The sequence below is a fragment of the Ctenocephalides felis genome, unplaced genomic scaffold (assembly GCF_003426905.1).
Source record: "Ctenocephalides felis isolate EL2017-DRISC unplaced genomic scaffold, ASM342690v1 CF-g0.4_SCAFFOLD_00845, whole genome shotgun sequence".
Classification (NCBI taxonomy): domain Eukaryota; kingdom Metazoa; phylum Arthropoda; class Insecta; order Siphonaptera; family Pulicidae; genus Ctenocephalides; species Ctenocephalides felis.
In genome coordinates this window covers 2,038,014-2,062,263 of record NW_020536999.1, presented here as the reverse complement: position 1 = coordinate 2,062,263, position 24,250 = coordinate 2,038,014, and the positions used below count along the sequence as shown (strand labels likewise).

General features: G+C 30.8%; 1 protein-coding gene across 2 annotated transcripts in view; it reads left to right on the top strand.

Moving 5' to 3' along the window:
- Window positions 1-868: 868 nt before the first annotated feature.
- LOC113364029 (phospholipid-transporting ATPase IA-like) overlaps window positions 869-24,250 on the top strand; it is a 35,956-nt gene continuing 12,574 nt past the window's right edge. Inside the window, exons 1-18 of one of the 2 annotated variants that reach the window (XM_026606492.1) lie at window positions 869-1,070; window positions 4,108-4,385; window positions 5,777-5,886; window positions 5,965-6,237; window positions 6,317-6,443; window positions 9,275-9,448; window positions 9,516-9,685; window positions 11,128-11,259; window positions 11,342-11,500; window positions 11,577-11,774; window positions 11,848-12,006; window positions 12,093-12,229; window positions 12,302-12,421; window positions 12,516-12,708; window positions 14,704-14,822; window positions 14,899-15,033; window positions 17,170-17,271; window positions 23,148-23,522. In XM_026606492.1, the coding sequence (XP_026462277.1) occupies window positions 886-1,070; window positions 4,108-4,385; window positions 5,777-5,886; window positions 5,965-6,237; window positions 6,317-6,443; window positions 9,275-9,448; window positions 9,516-9,685; window positions 11,128-11,259; window positions 11,342-11,500; window positions 11,577-11,774; window positions 11,848-12,006; window positions 12,093-12,229; window positions 12,302-12,421; window positions 12,516-12,708; window positions 14,704-14,822; window positions 14,899-15,033; window positions 17,170-17,271; window positions 23,148-23,283 (2,907 nt within the window). In that variant the 5' untranslated portion in view covers window positions 869-885 and the 3' untranslated portion in view covers window positions 23,284-23,522. Of the gene's footprint in view, window positions 1,071-4,107; window positions 4,386-5,776; window positions 5,887-5,964; window positions 6,238-6,316; window positions 6,444-9,274; window positions 9,449-9,515; window positions 9,686-11,127; window positions 11,260-11,341; window positions 11,501-11,576; window positions 11,775-11,847; window positions 12,007-12,092; window positions 12,230-12,301; window positions 12,422-12,515; window positions 12,709-14,703; window positions 14,823-14,898; window positions 15,034-17,169; window positions 17,272-23,147; window positions 23,523-24,250 lie in introns of those variants that run through there. The other variant, XM_026606491.1, reaches the window with a different exon arrangement.

Sequence of the window (24,250 nt, the reverse complement as noted above, 5' to 3'; positions counted from 1 at the left end):
CTGTTGCAGTTCGCCAGAGACTGTTGTAAATTGCAGAGACTGTTGTAAATTGCCAGAGACTGTGGCAAACTGCCAGAGACTGTTGCAAACTGCCACAGATTGTTGCAAACTGCCACAGATTTGTTGCAAACTGCCACAGATTGTTGCAAACTGCCAGAGTCTGTTGCAAACTGCCAGAGACTGTTGCAAACTGCCAGAGACTGTTGCAAACTGCCAGAGATTGTTGTAGATCATCTGAGACTGTTGCAGATTGCCAGAGACTGTTGTAGATCATCTGAGACTGTTGTAGATCATCTGAGACTGTTGCAGATTGCCAGAGACTGTTCTAAATCGTCAGAGATCATCTGAAAATGTTGTAGATCGCAAAAGACTGTTGCAGTCTATAAATCTGCAATTCTTCTTACTTAAAAAAATTGAAGCATTGATGAAATTTTGGATTATTTTGCAACTTCAGTTTAAACTTGCGGCACCCAATTACTTGTTGCTTTTCTATGCATATAATTAAAAATCTGAATAATCATGGTGGAAAATTGTAGATGTATGTTGATGATTGAGCTATATTATTGAAAGCGTCAGCGCAAAAATATCCCAATTAGCATCTTTTTTAAGAGACTTATACTGGTCTTTGCAAGAAGATACTTGCATAATGTACAAATATCAGCACTATCTTATACACTTCTGTATTCAAATCTTCTTGTACGTAATAACATTGCTTACACTAAAGCAAATTCCAACCAAAAAATAATCCTTCTCAACATTATTGCTCTTGCTCATAGTTAATTTCTTTTATTAATAACTTGTAAATCAATCAATATTTTATACTCTTTTTTACCTTGAATGACCTTTCTTACCTAATCTTTTTTACCTTTCAGTGAGCCCCAAGGCATGTCATTCATCGAGACCGCCAATCTGGATGGCGAGACAAACCTAAAAATCCGTCAAGCAGTTCCCAGAACCGCCAGCATACAAAACGCTACAGAACTAGGAGAATTAACCGCCACTTTGGAATGTGAACCACCAAACAGACTTTTGTACGAATTCGCAGGCGTTCTTAAACCTCACGGAGAACAGTAAGTCTAGTAAACACTAGGGTTTATACAAAAACCGACATTTCAGAAAACCGGTTTTCGAATTTTCATTTTACTAAAAAAACGGTTTTAACCGGTTTTCGAATTTTATATAGAAAATAAATGTGCTCGAATATTCTGTATTTATCCGCATATTTTGTGTAACTTAGAGTAGTATTTGACTGAATTTATTATTGTTCAATTTTATAGATAGTAAACAAAATGACTTTAAGTTTAATTAGTAGAAATAAAAATAATAGTTTATCGGGATTAAATAACTTTGAAAATAATTATTCGTTATTCTTGCATCATTTTCACATATAAGAATGAAAATATTTTTATAATAGTGAAAGAAAAGTTTTCGATTAAATAAAAATAATACATTTATAAAAAAAACATTCAAAAATTAAAAAACAAAAATAAAAAAAATATTAGATACATGTTGATACATACTTGTTAATATCAATTTTTAATTTAAAAAAATTAAGCTAAACTCGGGTATTGCCTGTTCCGAGCAATTTTAATCAATTTATTTTAAACATTCTAATTGTTTTTTTTTTGTTTAATAAAATATGTTTTTAAAAAACTGAGAACGTCTATCGAATTGCCACTGAAATAGAAAATACTCTCATACTTGCGACCAATATGCTTAATTGTTTTTAAAGTATGATATAATCATTCTAAGCTTTTTGTTCTTTAATTTGTGGCTTCTAGGGTTTAAAACTCTTTTTTTTTAAGTTTGAGTAAATGAAGTTACTTCTTCAAGAAGAAGTCTCACTGATTTAAATTAAAATTTACTCTGGTATAAAAATCTATATATATATATATATATATATATATATATATATATATCCTTTCTGGGAACCATTGCAGACTGATAAGATATCAAATGTTATTAAACTAATATGATTTAAAGAATCAAAACGCTTTCATCTATATTTTATTTCTGGCTATATTTTTCATTTTCCATATATACAGTAAAACCCGACTTTTTTCACTAAAAAACCGGTTTTCGAATTTCATAATTTTCGCAAAAAAAAAAACGGTTTTAAAACCGGTTTTTGAAAACCGACAAACTCTAGTTTCTATGATACTTCTGAGTTTGCCAATTTCGATATCAAACATTATTTTGATAATGAAATGCCTACTGATAATAATTGATACTTTTTTTCCAACAATTACAATTATTTTTTTCTTTTTTCTATACCTTTTCTAATTTTTGTTCTATATTATTTTAACATTTTTCTACTTAAAATATTTTATCATTACAATTATTTTCATATTATATATTTTTTTTGTATTGCTCTTAATTATTATTTTCCAGATATGGGACTCAAATAAAAATTGCATAACGGATATTTAAAGGATTTTTTTACCATAAGAAGAATCTCAAGATCTACAAGCCTTAATTAAACTATTTGAATTTTATAACATTTTTTTCTTCAAGTTATTTAATTCTTGTATTGTCAATAGTTGTATTTTCACTGTAATTAATTCAGTTAAGGGGGTTGTTCGTTTTTTTTTTCGGTTTTGAGATTTTTTGATATTATGAAAGCTAAAAACCTTAGAATTATTTTTTAAAAAAAAACATCTCGATATCTATTTTTTTGACGAAGTTATAGATATATATACACCTAAGTCTGTTTTTACACGGAGATTGGTTCCAGAAGAAACCGTGTAAAAAAAAAAACGTGTAAAAAAAGACATTGATCTTATACAAAAATAGGTGATTTGTTCCTAATTTCTAAAACCTATTAAAATTGGTGAAAAACAAGAATTTTTAAGAACAAGAATTAAATTATTGCTATTCACATTTGCTTTGACCAGTAAAAATTGTTTGTACGCGCTAAAGGGGAATTCACTTCAATCTTTAAGCTAGTGTTCGCAAACTATCGATACTATCGATGGTTTCAGACTTTTTACTTTCATAAATACTTTTTTGTGATATGAACATACTTCGCAAAAATTTAATTTGACAAAAAAATTTAGGTACATAAAATTTCAAATCGCGCTAAATGGAATAAATTCGTGTAAAAAAATTAAAAATATTTAATTTTCAAACCGTGTTATATCAAAACCGTGTACAAAAAGACCGTGTAAAAACAGACTTAGGTGTATATCTCTATACGTATGATCCTCTGAAAGCATTTTTTTATCGCTTCGCAAGCTATTGTATGCCAGCTGCTCTCTTTTTCATTATAATACCTCATGCACATGACCTTTTTAATGTGTCAGCATCTTTGAACACCATGGCGTATTTAGTACATTAAATTAAATGGTGTATTTAGTACATTATATTAAAAACTTTGAATACGCTGTTCTCAAATTGACTTTGTTCAATGCGGTGCCACAAATTAAAAAAAAACTACAAGTCGGATCGACTTGCATTTTTTTTTTAATTTGTTCACCACTGCAATACCTAGTCCCCCTACCTCAAACAACTTGATAACATTACGCAAAAAAAATTTGCGAACGTTCTCGTCCCAAAAAAACGCCTTTTTTGGCACTTTTTTTTAAAATAGCTGCCATTTTTCCTTTTTGCTTTTTTTATTTCATTTTGGTAGGGGGCCTGCATTTAAACTTCTTCTCCAACGTAGTTTTTTGTTTCGGGCGATGCGCAACGGATTTATCTGTGGCACCGCAAAAGAGATCGATTTTGCAAGACCGACTTTGGCGCTCCCTAGTTAAAAAATGACGGCGCAAAAAAAAGAAGAAAATTACGTAATATTTTATGATTTTGTAATTTTTGTTTAAAAAAAACGCATGTCTCTATGATGAATACATTTCGAGGAAAACAAAAACAAATACCTTGCAAGAACCCCTTCAGATAATTTATTTTCTGTAATTATTAAATTTAATCCCGTATCCGTACTATAAACATAAATATGAATATAAGCCTGGCAAAAACCAACCACCAATTTGACCAGATATTAGGTTGTCAAATATCTCCCTTCCGCTTTTTTGCTCTTGGTTTATAATACAAAAAGGCGGAAGGGAGATATTTGACAACCTAATATGTATATAATTTTTTCTTTCCCAGGGCTATAGCTTTGGGTCCTGATCAACTCCTACTTCGTGGAGCAATGTTGAGGAACACAAGTTGGGCTTTCGGAGTAGTCGTCTATACTGGTCACGATACAAAGTTGATGCAAAACTCGACATCGGCTCCTTTGAAGAGATCGACTGTTGATAAATTGACCAACACGCAGATTTTGATGTTGTTCTTTATTTTGTGCGTACTTTGTTTGCTGTCGGCGATTTTCAATGAACTTTGGACCCAGAAAAGGGCGCAAAGCGACTGGTACATCGGACTGACGAGTAAGTATAAAGGACAGAGATTTTGTGATTTGTAATTGAGGGATTAATTAACTACCCGAAGGAGAAGTTTATGTTTTCATCCGATTTGCTAATTTTATGTTGCTCGACGTTTTCATCCAATCTGAATCGAATGAGATCAAATTTAAGGAAAAAGTATGTGTGTGAGTGTGTGTGTGTGCGTGTGTGTGCGTGTGTGTGAACAGATTTTTTGCCGTAAATTGACGTTTTCTCAAAAACGGCTGGACCGATTTCAAAAATTTCCATTGCCATTCGATGTATCGCTATGAGGACTAGCTTTTATCAATTTTGCGGGACGATCGGCCGAGCCGTTTCTTTGTAAATAGCAGAAAAGTGAAAAATATTTGGTCCAAGTTTTAGCCTGCAGTTCTAAATCGATTTTGAAAATTCAAAAACCGTTCTAAAAATATTGATTGGGAATCGTGCTGATTAGTTTTTGGTAGAAATCGGCCGGGCCGTTTTCTTGTATTAAAGTGTTAAAAAAAAAATTCGACGATTTTTGTTATTATTTTTTTGACGGTAGATACCATAGTCTCCTAGATTACGGCCCTATATAACCCGTTTAGCTTTAAAAATTCGTCAAAGTTTGCAAAAATTAGTATCGTTTTTTTGGCATTTATTAAAATTAGACCTTTCATTGCTCAAAAACGTTTGAACCGATTTCAGAAATTTAAAAGCCATTTGATGTATTTCGATGAGCACTATCGTTTGTCAGTTTGTGCGACGATCTGCCAAGCCGTTTCTTTGTAATTGAAAAAAAGTGTTAAACTTTTCGTCCAATTTAAGCTCATACTACCGAATCGATTCAAAAAAAATCAAAAACTGTTCGAAAGATATTAGTTGGAAATGATAATGATAAGTTTTAGATGAAATCTACCGAGACATTTTCTTGTAATAAACTGTTGAAAAAAAGCCGATTTTTATGGAACTTTTTTTGGCGATGTATATCATGGTCTTATAGAACTTACTGAAATATTACGGCCTTACGACAAGTAGTTTAATTGTGAAAAATTCATCAAGGTTTGAAAAAATGAGTTGTTTTTTTGACGTTTGCTAAAATTAAAATTAGACGATTTACTTGGTATAACAAAAGAGTACTTGGTCTTAATAAACATACTAAACCATTGAAGTCTTAAGGAAACTGGTTCAATTATAAAAATTATTGGTTTTTGAAAATTTGCTTTTAGAAAATACTCCGAGTTAACGTGTTCGTCCGTTTTCAATTATGTGTAATAAATTCACTCGGAATACTTTTAGTTACTCATAAATTAATTTATTTTTCATGGAGTCGATTAATTACATATATCGTGAAGTCCATGTAACTTGCCTCAAGGCAAATACCAATACCAACTAGTTTTATTTATTTATTTCAGATATAACAACAGTCAACTTAGGTTACAACTTGTTGACCTTCATCATCTTGTACAACAATCTCATCCCCATATCTTTGCAAGTGACTTTAGAAGTAGTCAGATTTATGCAGGTAACACATTTTATTTACTCAATACAATAAACCCTATTTTCATCAAAAAAATCAAAATCCATATTTCATTTTCCCCAGGCGATTTTTATAAACATGGACGTCCTAATGTACCATTCAGAGTCTGATACACCAGCCATGGCCAGGACTTCAAATCTAAACGAGGAATTGGGGATGGTTAAATACGTTTTCAGTGATAAAACAGGAACGTTGACCAGGAATGTTATGAAGTTGTCTAAGTGTTCTATTGGTGGAATTATTTATTCTTGTCCTGATTGCCCGGAAGGCAGCTTTAGAGATAGTCCGGTTGATGGACTTGATATTGAGGATGCTCAGAAAAGCGATCTGGTTCAGGTAATAATGATGAATGACTCATATTTTACTTCCTTGTTTTTGCCTCTGATCTTTGAATATGTTTGTGTTACTTTTTCAGAATTTACTCAACAATCATCCAACAGTCGACTTGCTTAAAGAATTTATGAGTTTGCTATCGGTTTGCCATACTGTGATACCTGAAAAGAGCGAGGATGGTAAAATACATTATCATGCATCATCACCAGGTAATAGATAAATAAATAAACTAGTGGTGTATGGCATCGTGCCTTAAGGCAAATTGCTGGAACTTCCCGTACCAAAATTTATTTTTTTTAAAAAAGATTAACATTTTTGAAAAATAATTACTCTGAAAATATTAGATTTTTGAGAAACTATAAATTTTTGACAAAAATTTACTTTTTTTTGAAAAAAAAACACTTTTTGAAGAAAAATATATTTTGAAATATTTTGGAAATTCTGAACTTTTTTTAAAAGCAATCGTACTGCTTTAACTGCATAAAGAAGAAATATCGAAGCGCGCAAGCGCCGCGCCGCCGTCTAACGGATAAACATTGGTACGGAGCCCATAGGAATGTAAACAAAATTTATACTTATTGTTAAAATTTTTATAAAATATCTGATAATTTGATCTGCATACGTCTAATGATCATTTTTGACCGCCAAATGGCATTTATTAACTTCCCGTAGGGTAAGTTATAGTAATCGCAAAAAAATCGAAAATGAAAATTTTTATATATCTTTACGTTTCAGAGGTTTCTGAACATTTTGGCATACCTTAGAAAAAATGGATGTATGTGTGTGTGTGTGTGTGTGTGTGTGTGTATGTGTGTGTATGTGTGTGTGTATGTGTGTGTGTATGTGTGTGTGTATGTATGTACGTGTGTGTATGTATGTGCGGATACAAATTTTCGTCGACGATTTCGGGAACACGGATCAACCGATTTGAATAATTCAAAAAACATTCGATTCGTATTGATAAGGAGACGTGCTGATTAGTTTTTGGCAAAGGCAGGTCTAGCCGTTCCGAAGATACGGGGCAAAAAGTGCCGAAAACGGTAACTCAGTTTTTGAGAGAACGGAGCGTCCGATTTAAATAATTCAAAAAACATTTCACTTGTATTGACAAGATGAAGAATCGATAAAATTTTCATAAATGTAGGTCTAGCGGTTTCGGAGATATGGAGGAAAAGTAAAAAAATGAGCCATTTGGCGGTCAAAAATGATCATTAGACATATGCACATCAAATTATCAGATATTTTATAGAGATTTTAACAATAAGTATACATTTTGTTAACATTCCTATGGGTTCCGTACCAATGCTTATGCGTTAGACAGCGACGCGGCGCTTACGCGCTTTATATTTTGTCCCTATGCAGTTAAATCAGTACGATTGCTTTGAAAAAAAAGTTCAGATCTTCCACAATATGTCAAAATAAAGGAAAAATTTTTTTTTTCAAAAAAAAAAAAAAAAAAAAAAAAAATTAAAAAAAAATTTTTTTTCAAAAAAAAATTAAAAATTTTTTTTTTTAAAAAAAAATTAAAATTTTTTTTTTTTTTTTAATTTTTTTTTTCAAAAAAAAGTAATTTTTTGTCCATATATATAGTTTCTCAAAAATCTTATTTTTTCAAAGTACATTTTTTTCAAAAATGTTAATCGTTTTTAAAAAATTAATAATTTTTGGTACGGGAAGTTCCAGCAATTTGCCTTAAGGCACGATGCCTTAATTGCCTTAAGACAGAATTCCACTTACAGCTAGTTTTTACCTTTTTTACTAGATCTCCCAAACCGCTAGACCTGCCATCATGAAAATTTGATAATTCTTCATCTTGTTAATGTTTTTTGAATTATTCGAATCGGACGCTCTGTTCTTTTAAAAACTGAGTTACCGTTTTTGACACTTTTTGCCCCATATCTTCGAAACGACTAGACCTGCCTTCGCGAAAAACTAATCAGCACGTCTCCTTATCAATATAAATCGAATGTTTTTTGAATTATTCAAATCGCTTCATCCGTGTTCCCGAAATCGTCGACGAAAATTTGTATCCGCCCACACACACACACATACATCAATTTTTTCTAAGGTATGCCAAAATATTCAGAAACCTCTGAAATGTAAAGATATATAAAAATTTTCATTTTCGATTTTTGCGATTACTATAACTTACCCTACGGGAAGTTAAAAATAGTTGCCTAATTTACACAAAATTCTAAAAGTGCTCCCGTATAGTCACAGTCTAAACGCATTTGCAAATAATTCTGTGCGACATTTTCACTTGTACTGTGCTTAGCTTGGCGGCATTTTCACATTTTTCAAATAGTTTTCACAAAATTCGAAAAGTGCTGCGGACATAAACAGTCTAAACGCACTTGGGTAAACATTTGTACCAGAGTGGCGCTTAGACTGTGCTTAGCCTGGGAATTTTTTTTTTAATTTTTAATCCAAAATTACAAAAACATTTTATTTAAATTAAAAAATATGTAATAATTTTTTTATCCTCAAAAGCAATTGTTTTGTCAATGCAAGCAGAAAGTGTTTTAGATCATTCAAATCGGACGCTTAGTTCACTCAAAAACTGCCATTTTTTGCACATTTAGCTCTGTATCTTCGAAATGGCGGGACCTGTCTTTGCCAAAAACTAATCACCTCTTCTCCCAATCATTACAAATTGAATGTTTTTTAGATCATTCAAATCCGATACTCCGTGCTCTCAAAAACTCGATTTGTATTTTCTGCACTCTTTGCTCTTTATCTCCGTAACTGCTGGACATGCCTTTGCCAAAAACTATTTATCTCATCTCCCTATCAAGAGGGATCGAATGTTTTTTAAACCATTCAAATTGGTTGATCCGTGCTCCCGAAATCGTCGACAGAAAAATTTGTATCCGCACACACACACATCCTATTTTTTCTGAGGTATGCCAAAATGTTCAGAAACCTTCAAAACGTCGAGAAATGCAAAAATGTTCATTTTCGATTTTCGGCCCATTACTACGGGAAGTTAATAAATAAAAATTCTGCATCAGCGACTTATTTATTAATTTTGGTCCTGTAGATGAAAGAGCTTTAGTAAGTGGTGCAAAGAAATACGGCTACTCATTTGAAACCCGGACACCACATCACGTAGAAGTAAACGCTTTGGGTGAAATTTTAAAATTTGAGATATTGAATGTTCTCGAATTTACTTCAACCAGGAAAAGAATGTCTGTTGTTGTTAGAACACCACAGGGTAAATTTAATGATGACTTAACAATTTTAGTCATCATACCTGGTTTTTAACTGGTGTCTATTTTTAGGCCAAATTAAATTATATTGTAAAGGAGCAGATACTGTGATATATGAAAGGTTAGCCAAAGAGGACACCAAATATCGAGAAGTAACTCTGAAACATTTGGACGAATTTGCTCGAGAAGGTCTGAGGACATTGTGTTGTGCAGTTGCTGATGTTAATCATGAATTTTATGAGGTAATATATATATATATATATATATATATATATGTATATATATATATATATTTATATTTATATATACTAGATGATCCGACAGACATTGTCCTGTTCCCACATCTACATTTTTTTTCATATCTCATACTAATATTTATGCTGTTCAGTTAAAAATTATAATTATTGTTTTTTGAATTACTTTTTACACCAATATATGAGTGATGTTAAATGTAGAACAGCTTCCAATAAAATGATGATTCTCAATTCCCACAGTTAACACTTTAATTATCCCTTTAACAAGTTTTAAAATATATTCAATAAAATTGTATATTAAAAATTATACACTGCACTTTATAGAACAAACTTATTTCCAATAGCTCAATTTATTTTAATGCCAAAGGTTATACAATGTTTTTAGTCATACCTGTAGATGTGGATAAATGAATGATTTTTTGTTTATTCACGACTAAAACATTGATTTTCCAAATTTTTCACACAAAAAATCATTGTCTGCCTTTTTGATGTATTTTTGGTAATAGCATAAGAACTTTTTTAAAAGGTATAACAAATTCAGAAGGAATTAATTTATAGCATTTGCGGTAAAAGTACAATATCACCTGAAAATTTTCTACCCAAAATAATTGCTTCAATAATATTGCCTATAATTTTAATAATTTCGTACCTTATTTTCAATATATATTATTACTTAAGTTCGTATTAGCAGTGAATAAATTTGACAAATCCTGTTCACATGTGCTCTATTTATTCTACGATCAACAAAATTATTGCAGTAAATGGAGAGGAAAAAAGCGTGTGCCCTCTGAATTTTTTTTACTGTACTCCAATTTGCTTGATATTTTGGAAATAGGTTAATCTTAATATCAAGTTCAGGGGTGAAAACAATTTGCACTCCTGCACCACCCCCCGCATTAATTGGATTACAACTCTTTTAATTCTGACTTCATCAGAACTTGTAATATACTATTTTAAAGATAAATGACAGACTTCTCAATGCCAAACAATGCCTCAAATATTTTCAATGTCAATGAATAATATGCGTGTTTTTATATTTTTTTCCATTTATTTCTGCAATCTAACTATATTTCTATAATTCAAAAAATCCTAAAAGAATCCCATAACAAACTTCAGAAAGATTTATCAAAATCCGAATAATTGTTTAGTAGGATTATCCTTTCTACACCATTACAGAAGAATTTTAACGCTCCAATTGATTCTACGTTTTAGTTAGAAAACGTTTGCACGTGAAAAAGAAAAGGGCTGTTTTTAGGGTTTTCCCGGAAATCATTGGATTGTTTTCTCGCCGTAAGAACTATCCTTGGACTTCAACGAACATTTAAAACAAAAATTGGCCAAATTGGCCCAGGCGTTGTTGAGTTATGCGCTTACCAACACATTTTGCGATTCATTGTTATATATAAGATTATAATAATTATTTTTATCAGGAATGGAAACACATATATCACAAAGCAGCTACCAGTTTACAAGATCGTGAATTGAAAATCGAAGAAGCAGCTAATCTCATAGAAACTAATTTGAAACTTCTAGGAGCCAGTGCTATCGAAGACAAACTACAAGTAAATACTTTTGCACAACTCAGCCATCTTATAACATTTTTTATTATAATTATTAATTGTTTTTTATCATTATTATTTTCAGGAAGGTGTACCAGAGACAATAGCAGCCTTGATCAAAGCAGACATTGCTGTTTGGATTTTAACAGGGGACAAACAAGAAACAGCCATAAACATCGGATACTCTTGTCGTCTCATTGTTCATGGGATGCCTTTGATAGTCCTGAATGAAGATAGTTTAGATGTAAATACCTTCACAATTACTGTTACGTTCTTGTTACATTTATATTACAATTATTTACAATGTTTTTTAATTTCAGAGTACTAGAGACACGATATCCAGACACAATGCTGATTTCGGGGAGCAGCTTGGTAAACAAAACGAGGTAGCCTTAGTCGTAGATGGTAAAACTTTGAAGTACGCCTTGGCTTGTGATCTCCGGAGGGACTTTGTGGATCTTTGCACTTCTTGCAAGGTTGTTATATGCTGTAGGGTCTCACCGATACAAAAGGCAGAGGTAAAATTAATCACAATACTATATATATATATATATATATATATATATATATATATGCATGTATTTTTTGTAGGTTGTCGATCTAGTCACCCAGCACACTGGCAGTGTGACATTGGCCATAGGAGATGGTGCCAACGATGTGGCCATGATTCAAAAAGCTAATGTTGGTGTTGGCATATCAGGAGTCGAAGGTCTTCAGGCTTCTTGTGCCTCTGATTATTCTATAGCACAGGTAAAGAATTATCTTCTTTGCCTCTCTTTTATTTCAATTTCTTTTATTTAACTTCGGACCTAATGTGTTTTTTTTTTTATTTGCAGTTTCGATTTCTCCAAAGGCTGCTGCTGGTGCACGGAGCCTGGAATTATAGTCGAATGTGCAAATTAATTTTATACAGTTTCTACAAAAATATTTGTCTTTATGTCATCGAGTTGTGGTTTGCTATTTATTCTGGATGGTAAGAACAAAACTTTGTACTAACCTCTAATGACAAATTATGTTTAATTGATTTCTATTTATTGTATTTTAGGTCTGGTCAAATTTTATTTGAACGCTGGACTATTGGTTTATATAATGTATTGTTTACGGCTATGCCTCCTTTGGCAATGGGTATATTTGATAAAGTCTGCTCTGCCGACACCATGATAAAGTAAGTTTATACATTATATATATATATATATATATATATATATATATATATATATATATATATATATATATATATATTTAATAATTTTTTTTAGATATCCGGCCTTGTACAAACCGTCCCAGAGTGCCCAATTATTCAATGTCCGAGTATTCTGGGTGTGGATCTTCAACGCCTTACTCCACTCCATCTCATTGTACTGGTTACCTCTGTTTATCTGTGATTATCACGTCTTGTGGAAAAATGGAAAGGAAGGTGGATATCTCGTCTTGGGAAATATGGTTTACACGGTAAGAGTTGAATTATAATTACAAATGATCAAAAAAGGATGAAACTAGTAGTAAATTTGCTGTATATATATATATATATATATATATATATATATATATATATATATCATCAGGGCCGGTCCTACCTTGAATGCAATGCATGCAAAAATGCGGGCGCACGACTTAGGGGGCGCCAAAACGAGATTCGGAAATAAAATTTATTATATATTTTTTAAATATAAAAGCAAGAATACTTAATAGATTATGATAAATAATGGATAATAGATTATGGTAAACTATGGTTTACGAAAATACAGAAAGCATATATAGTTTGCAATGTGATACAATATGTAGATACAATTAATCGATTAATAACTCCGCAAATCAATAAATTATTGTTTTTCTTATCGCTTAATCTTTTATTGAATATTTTTTGTTTGAAGTTAACGTGGAATCAAAAAAGAAATCACTTAGTGTTCAATCCCATAAGTTCAAACCTGCGAAAGATTAAATTAATTATTGGACATTATTGACGAAAAATTGCGAGCTGATTAAGTTGAAACGAAAATTGTTAAAAAAAATAGATACAAATTATAATAGAAAAAATGGAAAATGGGTAATTAAGTGCTTAAAAAATGGCTTATTTATTCCGAGAAATTGAATTGTAACTTTTGTTTTCGTTGCGAATGTTATGAATCTGACGAACTTCGAATTTTGAAGGAATGCATGCTTATACAGTCCAGTCATTTGGTGCAAAAAAAGACTGTTGCCGGTACAGTACTCCGTAAATTCTGAAAATTGGTAATTTAATAGATTTCGAGGTGTTTTTACGAAAATCAACTTTGCCACCTCAAATTTGAACGGCAAGTTGCCGCCATATTGAAAAAATGGCCTCAAAAAACAGCTTTTTTATAATATCTCCTTTCTGGCTGATTCTGCGATAAAGGTATCTATGTACGAATTAAACTAGAGAAAATTTCCTACAATTCTTTAGAAAACCATTTTTTTGTAAAATTGATAGTTTGAGAGTACGGCCGCCTCAAAGTCTTTGCTGCTCTCGTCGTAGTATCAAATCTGTCCGTATATGACAGCACTTCGAACTTGACCACATTCTCTCTAATAATTAATATTTTCAATGTTAAATTAAGCGAATAAGATCTAGAAATAAAATAATTCAATTATTTTTCGTTTTTTTTTTGCTAATTTTTTAACACTTCAAAGGCAAAGTAGCTATAAATATACTTATAGCTTGAGTAGCACCTTATAGCGTCAAGTAGCTTGAAGCGTTAAAAAATCAGCAAAAAAACAGAAAAATATTTGAATTATTTTATTTCTAGATCTTATTCGCTTAATTTAACATTGAAAATATTAATTATTAGAGAGAATGTGGTCAAGTTCGAAGTGCTGTCATATACGGACAGATTTGATACTACGACGAGAGCAGCAAAGACTTTGAGGCGGCCGTACTCTCAAACTATCAATTTTACAAAAAAAAACATTTTCTAAAGAATTGTAGGAAATTTTCTCTAGTTTAATTCGTACATAGATACCTTTACCGCAGAATCAGCCAGAAAGGAGATATTTTAAAAAAGCTGTTTTTTGACGCTATTTTTTCAATATGGCGGCAACTTGCCGTTCAAATTTGAGGTGGCAAAGTTGATTTTCGTAAAGAGCACCTCGAAATCTATTAAATTACCAATTTTCAGAATTTACGGAGTACTGTACCGGCAAAACGACCAAATGACTGGACTAATAGGTTTATGGAAGCAAAATTCACTTTGGAACAAACTTTGCAAAAATCGTTGAGGTTTTTTTATATATAGTGGTGCTCATACTTTAAAATTGATTATTAAATATGCAAAAATAATACAGATACAAATATAATTAGTTTTTTTTTGGGGGGGGGGGCGCTAGAAAAAAAGTTGCATGCGGGCGCTGAGGACCCCAGGACCGGCCCTGACTATCATTATATATATATATATATATATATATATATATATATAATTTTTGTTTCAGTATGTGGTTGTGACTGTTTGTTTAAAAGCTGGTTTAATCTTCAACTCATGGACCTGGCTGAGCCATTGTTCCATCTGGGGTTCGATACTCTTATGGTTCCTCTTCATACTTATTTACAGGTCAGCTTTATTCAAAATCTTCATCACAATAAAATCTAAATTATAATTTTAGTATCAATTGTTATTTTTATTTTAGTAATTTCTGGCCAATAATACCAGTGGGTGCAGTCATGCAGGGCACCGACAGAATGCTGTTTTCAACGCCTGTGTTCTGGTTAGGATTGATTCTGATACCGGTTGCTACCATGATATTAGATGTCACAGTCAAAGTGTAAGTAGAAAAAATATTTTCATCATTTCCAACATTTCCTATATCCTCTAAATTATCCTTAAATCCTTTCCTAGTGTATTTCCTGTAACCCAGTTCCCGATTGTGACATCACCTGCATCCAGGGGCAACCTGTTGCATAACTTGGGAGTGCATTCAGGATTCATCAGATTCTCTCCTGAATACGATCTGGTGGTCGACCATAGTATTTTTTGTATGATGATAGAGGAACATTGTAAAATGTAGGAAAAAAATTTATTTATTTATTTATTTATTTTTAAATATATAGCCCACAGATTTCTTCCAAGAGGACTCAAAAATACAATTATTTTACATAATGAATAACAATTAAAATATATACAAAATTACAATATGTAGTTATCAACATAAAATGCTTAACATAAAATTACACATAATGCAGAATGTAACAATATTATTTATAAACAGAACAAGCTGTAAGTGGAATTCTGTCTTAAGGCAATTAAGGCATCGTGCCTTAAGGCAAATTGCTGGAACTTCCCGTACCAATTTTTTTTTTTAAACGATTAACATTTTTTGAAAAAAAATTACTTCAAAAAAATAAGATTTTAGAGAACATATAAATTGGACCAAAAATTACTTTTTTTTGAAAAAAAAATTAAAAATTTTTTTTTTGAAAAAAAATGTTTTCTTTATTTTGACATATTTTGGAAGATCTAAACTTTTTTTCAAAGCAATCGTACTGCTTTTACTGCATAAAGACGAAATAATATCATAAAATATCAAAGCGCGTAAGCGCCGCGTCGCCGTCTAACGCGTAAACATTGGTACGGAACCCATAGGACTGTAAACCAAATTCATACTTATTGTTAAAATCTCTATAAAATATCTGATAATTTGATGTGCATAAGTCTAATGATCATTTTTGACCGCCAAATGGCATTTTTTTTTACTTTTTTCATTAGATCTCCGAAACCGCTAGTCCTGCCTTTATGAAAATTTGATCGGTTTTTCACCTTGTCAATATAAGTAAAATGTTTTTTGCATTATTAAAATCGGACGCTTCGTTCTCTTAAAAACTGAGTTACCGTTTTCGGCAGTTTTTGCTCCGTATCTTCGGAACGGCTAGACCTCCCTGCGCCAAAAACTAATCAGCACGTCTCCTTATCAATACGAATCGAATGTTTTTTGAATTAATCAAATCGGTTGATTCGTGTTCCCGAAATCGTCGACGAAAATTTGTATCCGCACATACATACAACACACGTACATACATACATACATACATACACACACACACATACACACACACACACACACACATACATCCATTTTTTCTAAGGTATGCCAAAATGTTCAGAAACCTCTGAAACGTAAAGATATATAAACATTTTCATTTTCGATATTTTTGCGATTACTATAACTTGCCCTACGGGAAGTTAATAATGAAATATTTGAAAAGAAAATAAAAAGGTTAACTTGTGCAGATGGAGATTATTTGATTAGGTGAAGTGTTGTGAATATCTATTTCATTATTAATTAAGTTAAAGTTAGAGGACACATAAGTAAAATAGGCGAATTTAAGAGAGAATTAGATTTAGGAGTAGGATAATTGAAAAAGAATTGTGAACGCGTAGTTAGCCTTGAAACATTAAAGGATAGTTGACTAAGAATAAGAGGACAGTCTATAGAATTATTGCAAAGTTTAAATAAGAACATAATTGTACAGATAAATCGACGTGAGGCAATAAAAGGAATTCCAAATTCTTTTAGTAAAGTGTTGTGGTCAAAGACACGTTCAGGGTAAATTTTATATGTTTTATAATAAAGATATTTCAGAAATTTTCGCTGAACCTTCTCTATCGCATCAGAGTTGTTGATTTGATGAGGATACCAAATGATCGAACCATATTCTAACTTTGAACGTACAATAGAATAGTACATGCAAAGAAGTGTATTATTTGAATTGAATTGTTTACAATTTCTCAGTATCAAACCTTAAGATTTATGTGCTCTATTACAAATATCAGTTATATGATCAGAAGTATTATTATTATTTTTTTTATTGAATTTTGTAATAATAATAGTGGTTAATTTTGTAGTGTTAGGTTAGGTTTAAGTAAGTTCTTAGTATTTATTTTATATTTTTTATTTTTTTAGAATTCGAAGTACAGCATTCAAGACTCTAACTGAGCAAGTTCGAGAATCAGAAATCAAGAAAGCTGATCCGAGTGATGTCTTGCACAGAGTGGAGAAGCCATCGTGAGTACCACTTCAAAATTAATAGATTTTTTTTTTGATATATCAAATGAATAAATAATGAGTGGGGGAGGGAGGGGTATAGTAAGATATCACGTGTATTTAAATTTTATTTGGATTTTTTTTTAAATCCAAGTATTTTCATGAAAAATAAAAAAAAATACATTTTTTTCTTGTAACTAAAAATACATGTAATACTTAGTGAGGGAGAGAGGTAATTTTGAGTATAATCAAGGGGAGGGGGTCCGAAAATCCTTAAAAAATCGATCACGTGATCAATAGACGCCTCCTTAAGGAATTGATTTTAAATGTCCCAACTAGGCCCATTTTTTTAAAAAAGGGGCTCTTTCAAAATAGATCAATTTTCAAAACTCTAAATTCATAGTTTGAACAAATAGTCTTAATTCTAGAAAACTTCGGGCAATAGTCTCCCTTTTCCATCCCTTTTTAGTGTATCCCTTGCGAAGTTATTCACGGTTACAAATCCAAAGTTTAAATGAAAAAAAATAATAAAAATTAATTACAGTAACCGAAAATTGTTTGAAGTTTGACCAAAGCTCCCTTCCGGTTCGACGTTGAGTTCTGGGGCACCTGATATATATATATATATATATATATATATATTAATCATGTAATAAAGACTGAGTGCATTATTATTAAATTAAATGTATCCATCATAAGTCTATCTATGATTTTTACAAACTTTGTTAAAGAAAATTTTAATGAAGAAAGTGTAACTTCATCGTTTGAATAATAATTATAATTATTGATTAAAATAATATTTATATTGACTCAAATAATATTTATTATTATTGATCATTCGAATCATGATGCATTCAGGCTTTATTTATAAGAGAAATATGTACAACGATTTATTTATTCATTTGATTTAATTTAAAATTATTATCAAATGGTATATATAAATATACCATTTGATATTATTATAATAAATTAATATCATTATATATATCACAATATTCATTTGCACATAATCATAATCGCTTTTGATGTTTGATGGGCATGGTAAATATATGTATATGTATTTTAGGGTGGTCCTTAATATGGACATTTTCGAATTTCTTTCCTCCTTAGGGCTCAAATGCTTCATTAATAAAAGAAAATCTCTAAAAGTTTTAGCTCATAATATCAACATTTATGTAGTCTGCAATTCAATTAAAAGTTTCGTATATTTATTACTAACATATGTCATTAAGTAAATTCTTACGCCATCTGTGATAGCACTTGTGAACTTTACCTAAAAGTATTTATAAACACTCAACCTCTAATTAAATCCATGTGAATTGTTTAACGAAATATTTATTCACCATGGCATCAAGATTAATTTTGCTGCAAAATATTTATTGCTTAAGTAATAAAATGCCATCAAAATTACAAGTTTGCTATCAGACTATGCTACGCTATGGCGCAAGGGTTTACTTAATATACGAAACTTTGAATTGAATTGCGGACTATCTAAATGCTGATATTTAAAGCTAAAACTTTTAGAGAATTTTTCTTTATTAATTTGGAAGCTTTTGAGCTTTTGGGTGAAAAGAAATTCAAAAATGACCATAAGAAGGACCACCCTAATTTATATATCTCTACATATTGTGTGTGCATGTTGTTGATTTATATATATATTTATTATTGAATTTTTGTATATTTATAATATTATGTATGAATTTTTGCTTCGTGCTCCTAATCGTATATCGAGCTTTGCTTTTGTGCATGTTTTTAATATTGATGTATAATATATTTATTGTATATATATATATATATATATATATATATATATATATATACGTTGAAATGTTTTTGAACATCCATCCAATAATAAAAAAGAATTTAATGAAGAAGAATATGTCTTTAGCATACGTTTCGAGTCTTGGTTTGACTCATCTTCAGTGCTTATTTATATGGAAAAAATATCTATTACAAATTTATAGTTACTATGAAAATGCACCAGCATAATTCACATGTTGACATTTATATATAATTTTTTGATGAACTTAAATTTTTTATTTTTAATTAAATGTGACGTTCGTTCCAGTTTCATCATGACAATTGTCTTACCTTAAGATTATCATTTAAAAAAATTCAAAAAAATATAGATTTTTCTTTACGACCAATCGCATCAACTCCATTCAAGTGACGTCATCGGTCAATGACCAATCAGAATTTAAGAAAGTCAAGCGTAACCAACTTCAGTCCTATTGTCAGTTTCATAGCGTAGAAAGAAATATCTCCTAATGGCGCCTAAAGAAGTTTTACTTACATAAAATCTTTTTATTCAGTCCTATAAAGTCGATTGATTTGGTTATTATAAAGTACTCTCTTAACAGGATTAACAAATATTTAATTTTATCTTATTATTTTTTATATATTTTATGTGCTAGTGATTCGATTCGAAGTGAAACTTCATAAGGTACAGTGGTTCACAGTGTTTTATACCATTTTTGTGTGACGTCCAACGTTTTTTTGTGCTGTGATTTTTTTTCGACACAAACATACACATACACACATTGTGCTACATAGATCACACATTTGGTTTAGTTAGAAGTGGATTTAGGCTGTCACATTACATTTATGATAGATCATTGACGATATAGGATTATATAAATGACAGTTTTTTAGGTTATGGTTTAAGATGTAATGGGAATCTAGCTTGAAGTTAAAGTCACGACCTTTGTAAGTTAAATGAGAAATGATTATTTTTATTTCATCAATTTGTACAACATCTTAGTTTGCTCTTAAATATCATTTTTATTCTAGCAACATTAGATAAAACAAAAAAAATGATCAATTTGCACAAATTTGTGCTTCATAACTAAATTATTTTCAGTAACTACATACTTAATTCAATATTGCTTCATTATTAATTTTTTATATGTATATATAAAAGTCACATTGAAAATTGTTACCGACTCCTTCTCTATGCTCTAACAAATTAATAAGAATTTAGTTTCTAAATAAATTATTAAAATTTTAATTTTTAATTATATGAAAGTACAATTGATTTTAATAATCAAATAAAAATTAGTAAATCGGAAAAAAATAATCATTATTGGTAAATAAAATTACCTGGAATCCCTATTAATTAATTAGTGACTATATATAAATTCGGGCTAGATTTGCATTTTTAGTTACTTTAAGGTTTATATATGCATATATATATATATATATATATATATATATATATTTATATTTATTGGTAAAATGTTGTACATTAGCTTTGGAACTATTGTTGTAAAAAAAATCGGGAATTTTTAACAAAATTGTAAAAAAAATGGATATGAAGAACTAATATTTAATGCTTATGTATTGACAAACGTGAAAAATATGTTCTAAATAATATAATTAATAAGATAGATGTACGAATAACATAAATTTGCATCCCTGTCAATTGGCTGGTACAAAATTTAACGCTTTGGCTACAAACTAAAATTTTATACTGCTCATTTTTGGAAAAAAAAATAGGAATTTGACTTGGAAAAGGAATTTTGAACCAAAGTTATTGGTCTTATGGTATTTTCTGGTTGCAACTGAAACTTCAAATAATTTAGACCAATATATGAGACATGTGGCACTTGACTGCCTTCGCTAATAGCTTCTTCATTTAATTTATAAATTCCAGTGTCAAAAATGCCATTTTGTCCGAAATAGAAAGCAACTACTTCTAAGTCCTCAATTTGAATATTTTCTGGTTGTTCTCACTTTTAATGTTGATGGTGTTCATTATTTGGCTTCCAATTGGGAGCTATGTTTACAAAATGGCAAGTAACTACTTTTTTGTCCATAATTAGAATATCTCCTGAATGTCTCTACTTTTGTTTCTGATGGAGTTCATCAATTGCTTTCTAATTGAGGGCTCTGTTTACAAAATTTTTTGATTGAGTGTCCAAAATGACAATTTTTTGTTCAAAATTAAAAGGAACTATCTCTCTGTCGTTGACATCACTTTTTTCTGATGGATAGATTACTTCTCTATCCATAATTAGAATATCTCCTGAATGTCTCTACTGTTATTTCTGATGGAGTTCATCAATTGGTTTTGAATTGGGAGCTCTGTTCACAAATGTTTGTGTTTTTAGTGTCCAAAATGCAATTTTTTGTTCAAAATAGGAAGCAACTACACCGATGTTCATAATCAGACTATCTCCTGATTGACTTCACTTTTGTTTGGTAATGGATTGAACTAATGGATTTCATCAATTAGTTTCCAATTGGGAGCTGTGTTTACAAATTTTGTTTATGCACTGTCCAAAAGTCCAATTTTCTGTTCAAAATTGAAAGAACCTAATTTTATATCCATATTAAGACTATCACCTGCTTGACATCACTTTTGATGTTGATAGATTTTTAAAAATTGGTTTCCAATTGAGGGCTCTGTTTACAAAATTTTGTGTATCTAGTGTCCAAAATGAAAACTTTTTGTCGAAAATAGAAATCAACTACATTTTTGGACATATCTAGTTTTGTCTTAACTTTTGATGCTGATAGATTTCATCAAATGCTTTCCAATTGAAGGCTCTGTTTACAAAATTTTGTGTATCTAGTGTCCAAAATGACAACATTTTGTCCAAAATAGAAATCAACTACATTTTTGGACATAACTAGTATCTTTCCTATTTGTCTTCACTTTTGATGCTGATAGATTTCATCAAATGCTTTCCAATTGACGGCTCTGTTTGCAAAATTTTGTGTATCTAGTGTCCAAAATGACAACTTTCTGTTCAAAATAGAAAGCAACCACTTCTCTGTCAATAATTTAAGTATCTTCTGGTTGTTTTCACTTTTATTGCTGATGGTGTTCATTATTTGGTATCCAATTTGGGGCTCTGTTTACAAAATTTTGTTAAGGCGGTGTCCAAAATGCCAATTTTTTCACGAAAATGGCAAGTAACTGCTTCTCTCTGGGGCTCTGTTTATAAAATTTTTATTATTTTAGTGTTCAAAATGACAACTTTTTATCCAAAATAGAAATCAACTACATTTTTGGGCATAACTAGTATCTTCCCTATTTGTCTTCACTTTTGTTTTCAATGCAATTTATCGAGAACTTCCAACTTCCTCTGATTTCAACTTTGAAAATCCCCATTTTTGCTAATTATTTGTCTTGCAATGTTGTTCTCAAATCTCCAACTAAACTAGAAATGGAAAATGATCCAACTCTTTTGATTGTCTTCACTTTTGATGCTGATGGATTTCATCAATTTGTTAAGATTACATCCTCTATTTACTGATTTTTTTTTGTCCAAAGGGTCAATTTTTTGTCCAAAATAGAAGTTCACCACTTTTGTGGCAATTGCCTGACTGTCTTTCCTAACTTGTACAATTATTTTTCAATCCTGGTGGTTTCAACTGGTCTTGGTGGTCCTCTGGCCTTTGAAGGAAACTTCGAATGTTATCTGATTTATATTTTTCAAATCTTAGATTCTGCTAATTATTTAAAAATCCAAACTTTAGAGTTAACAGCCTTTGAGTTTGTTGCTGATGTCGAACATCTTCTTACTCTTTATACATTTCATTTTTATATGATGAAGAGGGACGTCTTAAAATAGCAAACAGTGCAAACAATCCATTCATGGTTAAATTGACCTAGATTTGGTGTACCATTTGAACCATAAATATGGTGTAGGGGACAATAATTTCACCCACTGAATATCTGGTTGATTCAAGACCATTCAATAACTTGTTTCCCCTCCTACACGTTTTTTTAATAATCAACCATAAGTCTATTTTCAAAAATGAGCAGTACCAACCAGGGACGCATCATCCATTCACCTATCTTATCAATTACCAAAAGGGCCATCTAATCCTAGTAATTTCTGGTTCACAAAAAATTTCAAAATAAACTCTGAACTCTATCAATTACCCAGTATCGTGGGTCTTCGCTGGAGGAGCAACACATCTACTAATACAGTTGGCCCGGAAAGCAGTTTCCGGGTTCCGGTGACACCAATCAGCAATGGGTGGACTAGTGGCTCGGAAAATGGACATAATACTAAGATGTGACTATATTGGGATGGATTTTTTAATTGATGTTATCAATTGTAGTATTAGAAAATTATAGGGCAAGGATTTGATCAGGGATTATTTAAGGGGGTATTCTAGTGTAGAGCGCTGAATTTTAGGTCATTTTTAAAGTGTCGCAAAAGAAAGCTATGAATGTTTTCACTATTCATTTTTTACCACTCGTTTATTAATATTATTAAAATACAAAACAAAAATTAAAAAATTAAAAAGTTGAAATTTGTAAAAACTGGCAGCTGATGAAGTGGGTGGTTTCAAAAAATTGGCACCTCAGTCTTGACATGATTTCAGCCCTCCTAGCCATCCGAAATAAAACAAATAAAAAGATTATTAATCTACAATGATGTCGCAATCGCCCGAACTAGCGATGAGTAAACATTTTTTTTTTACAAATTGGCGACTATTTGAAAAAAAATTGTCTTTTTTACTGTTTTTTTTTTGAGTTTCTCGAATTTTTTCAAAATAGTAAAAATTGGAATTTGGGGATAATCCTAGTTCGGGCTATAGATAGGTCTATGAACAAGACTCTCTGAACATTTCAAGTGAATCGGTCGATTAAAACTCGAGAAATCGTGCAACCAGTACTGAAAAAGTCTGTTCTGAGAAAAATGCATTTAAAGTTTTGCGTGAAGCCATACCAGTATGGAGACCGAGTCAGCAATATGCCTATATCTCAGAAAATAAATCAAATTTTCAAAAACCTTCTCGTACCCATATTCTTAGATAGTTAAACTTTGAAAATATGAATTAAAAAAAAATATATTTTTTTAAATTTCTACACTAGAATACCCCCTTAATGGATAAATCACAAACTTTTATACGCACAATGAGATAGAAGATTTTATAGAATTTTTTTTAGATATTCTAATCAAGGAGACAATCAAGTAACGAAACGTTAGTTTGTAAAATATACGTACAAATAAATATTTAAACATGCGATTTGCAATTT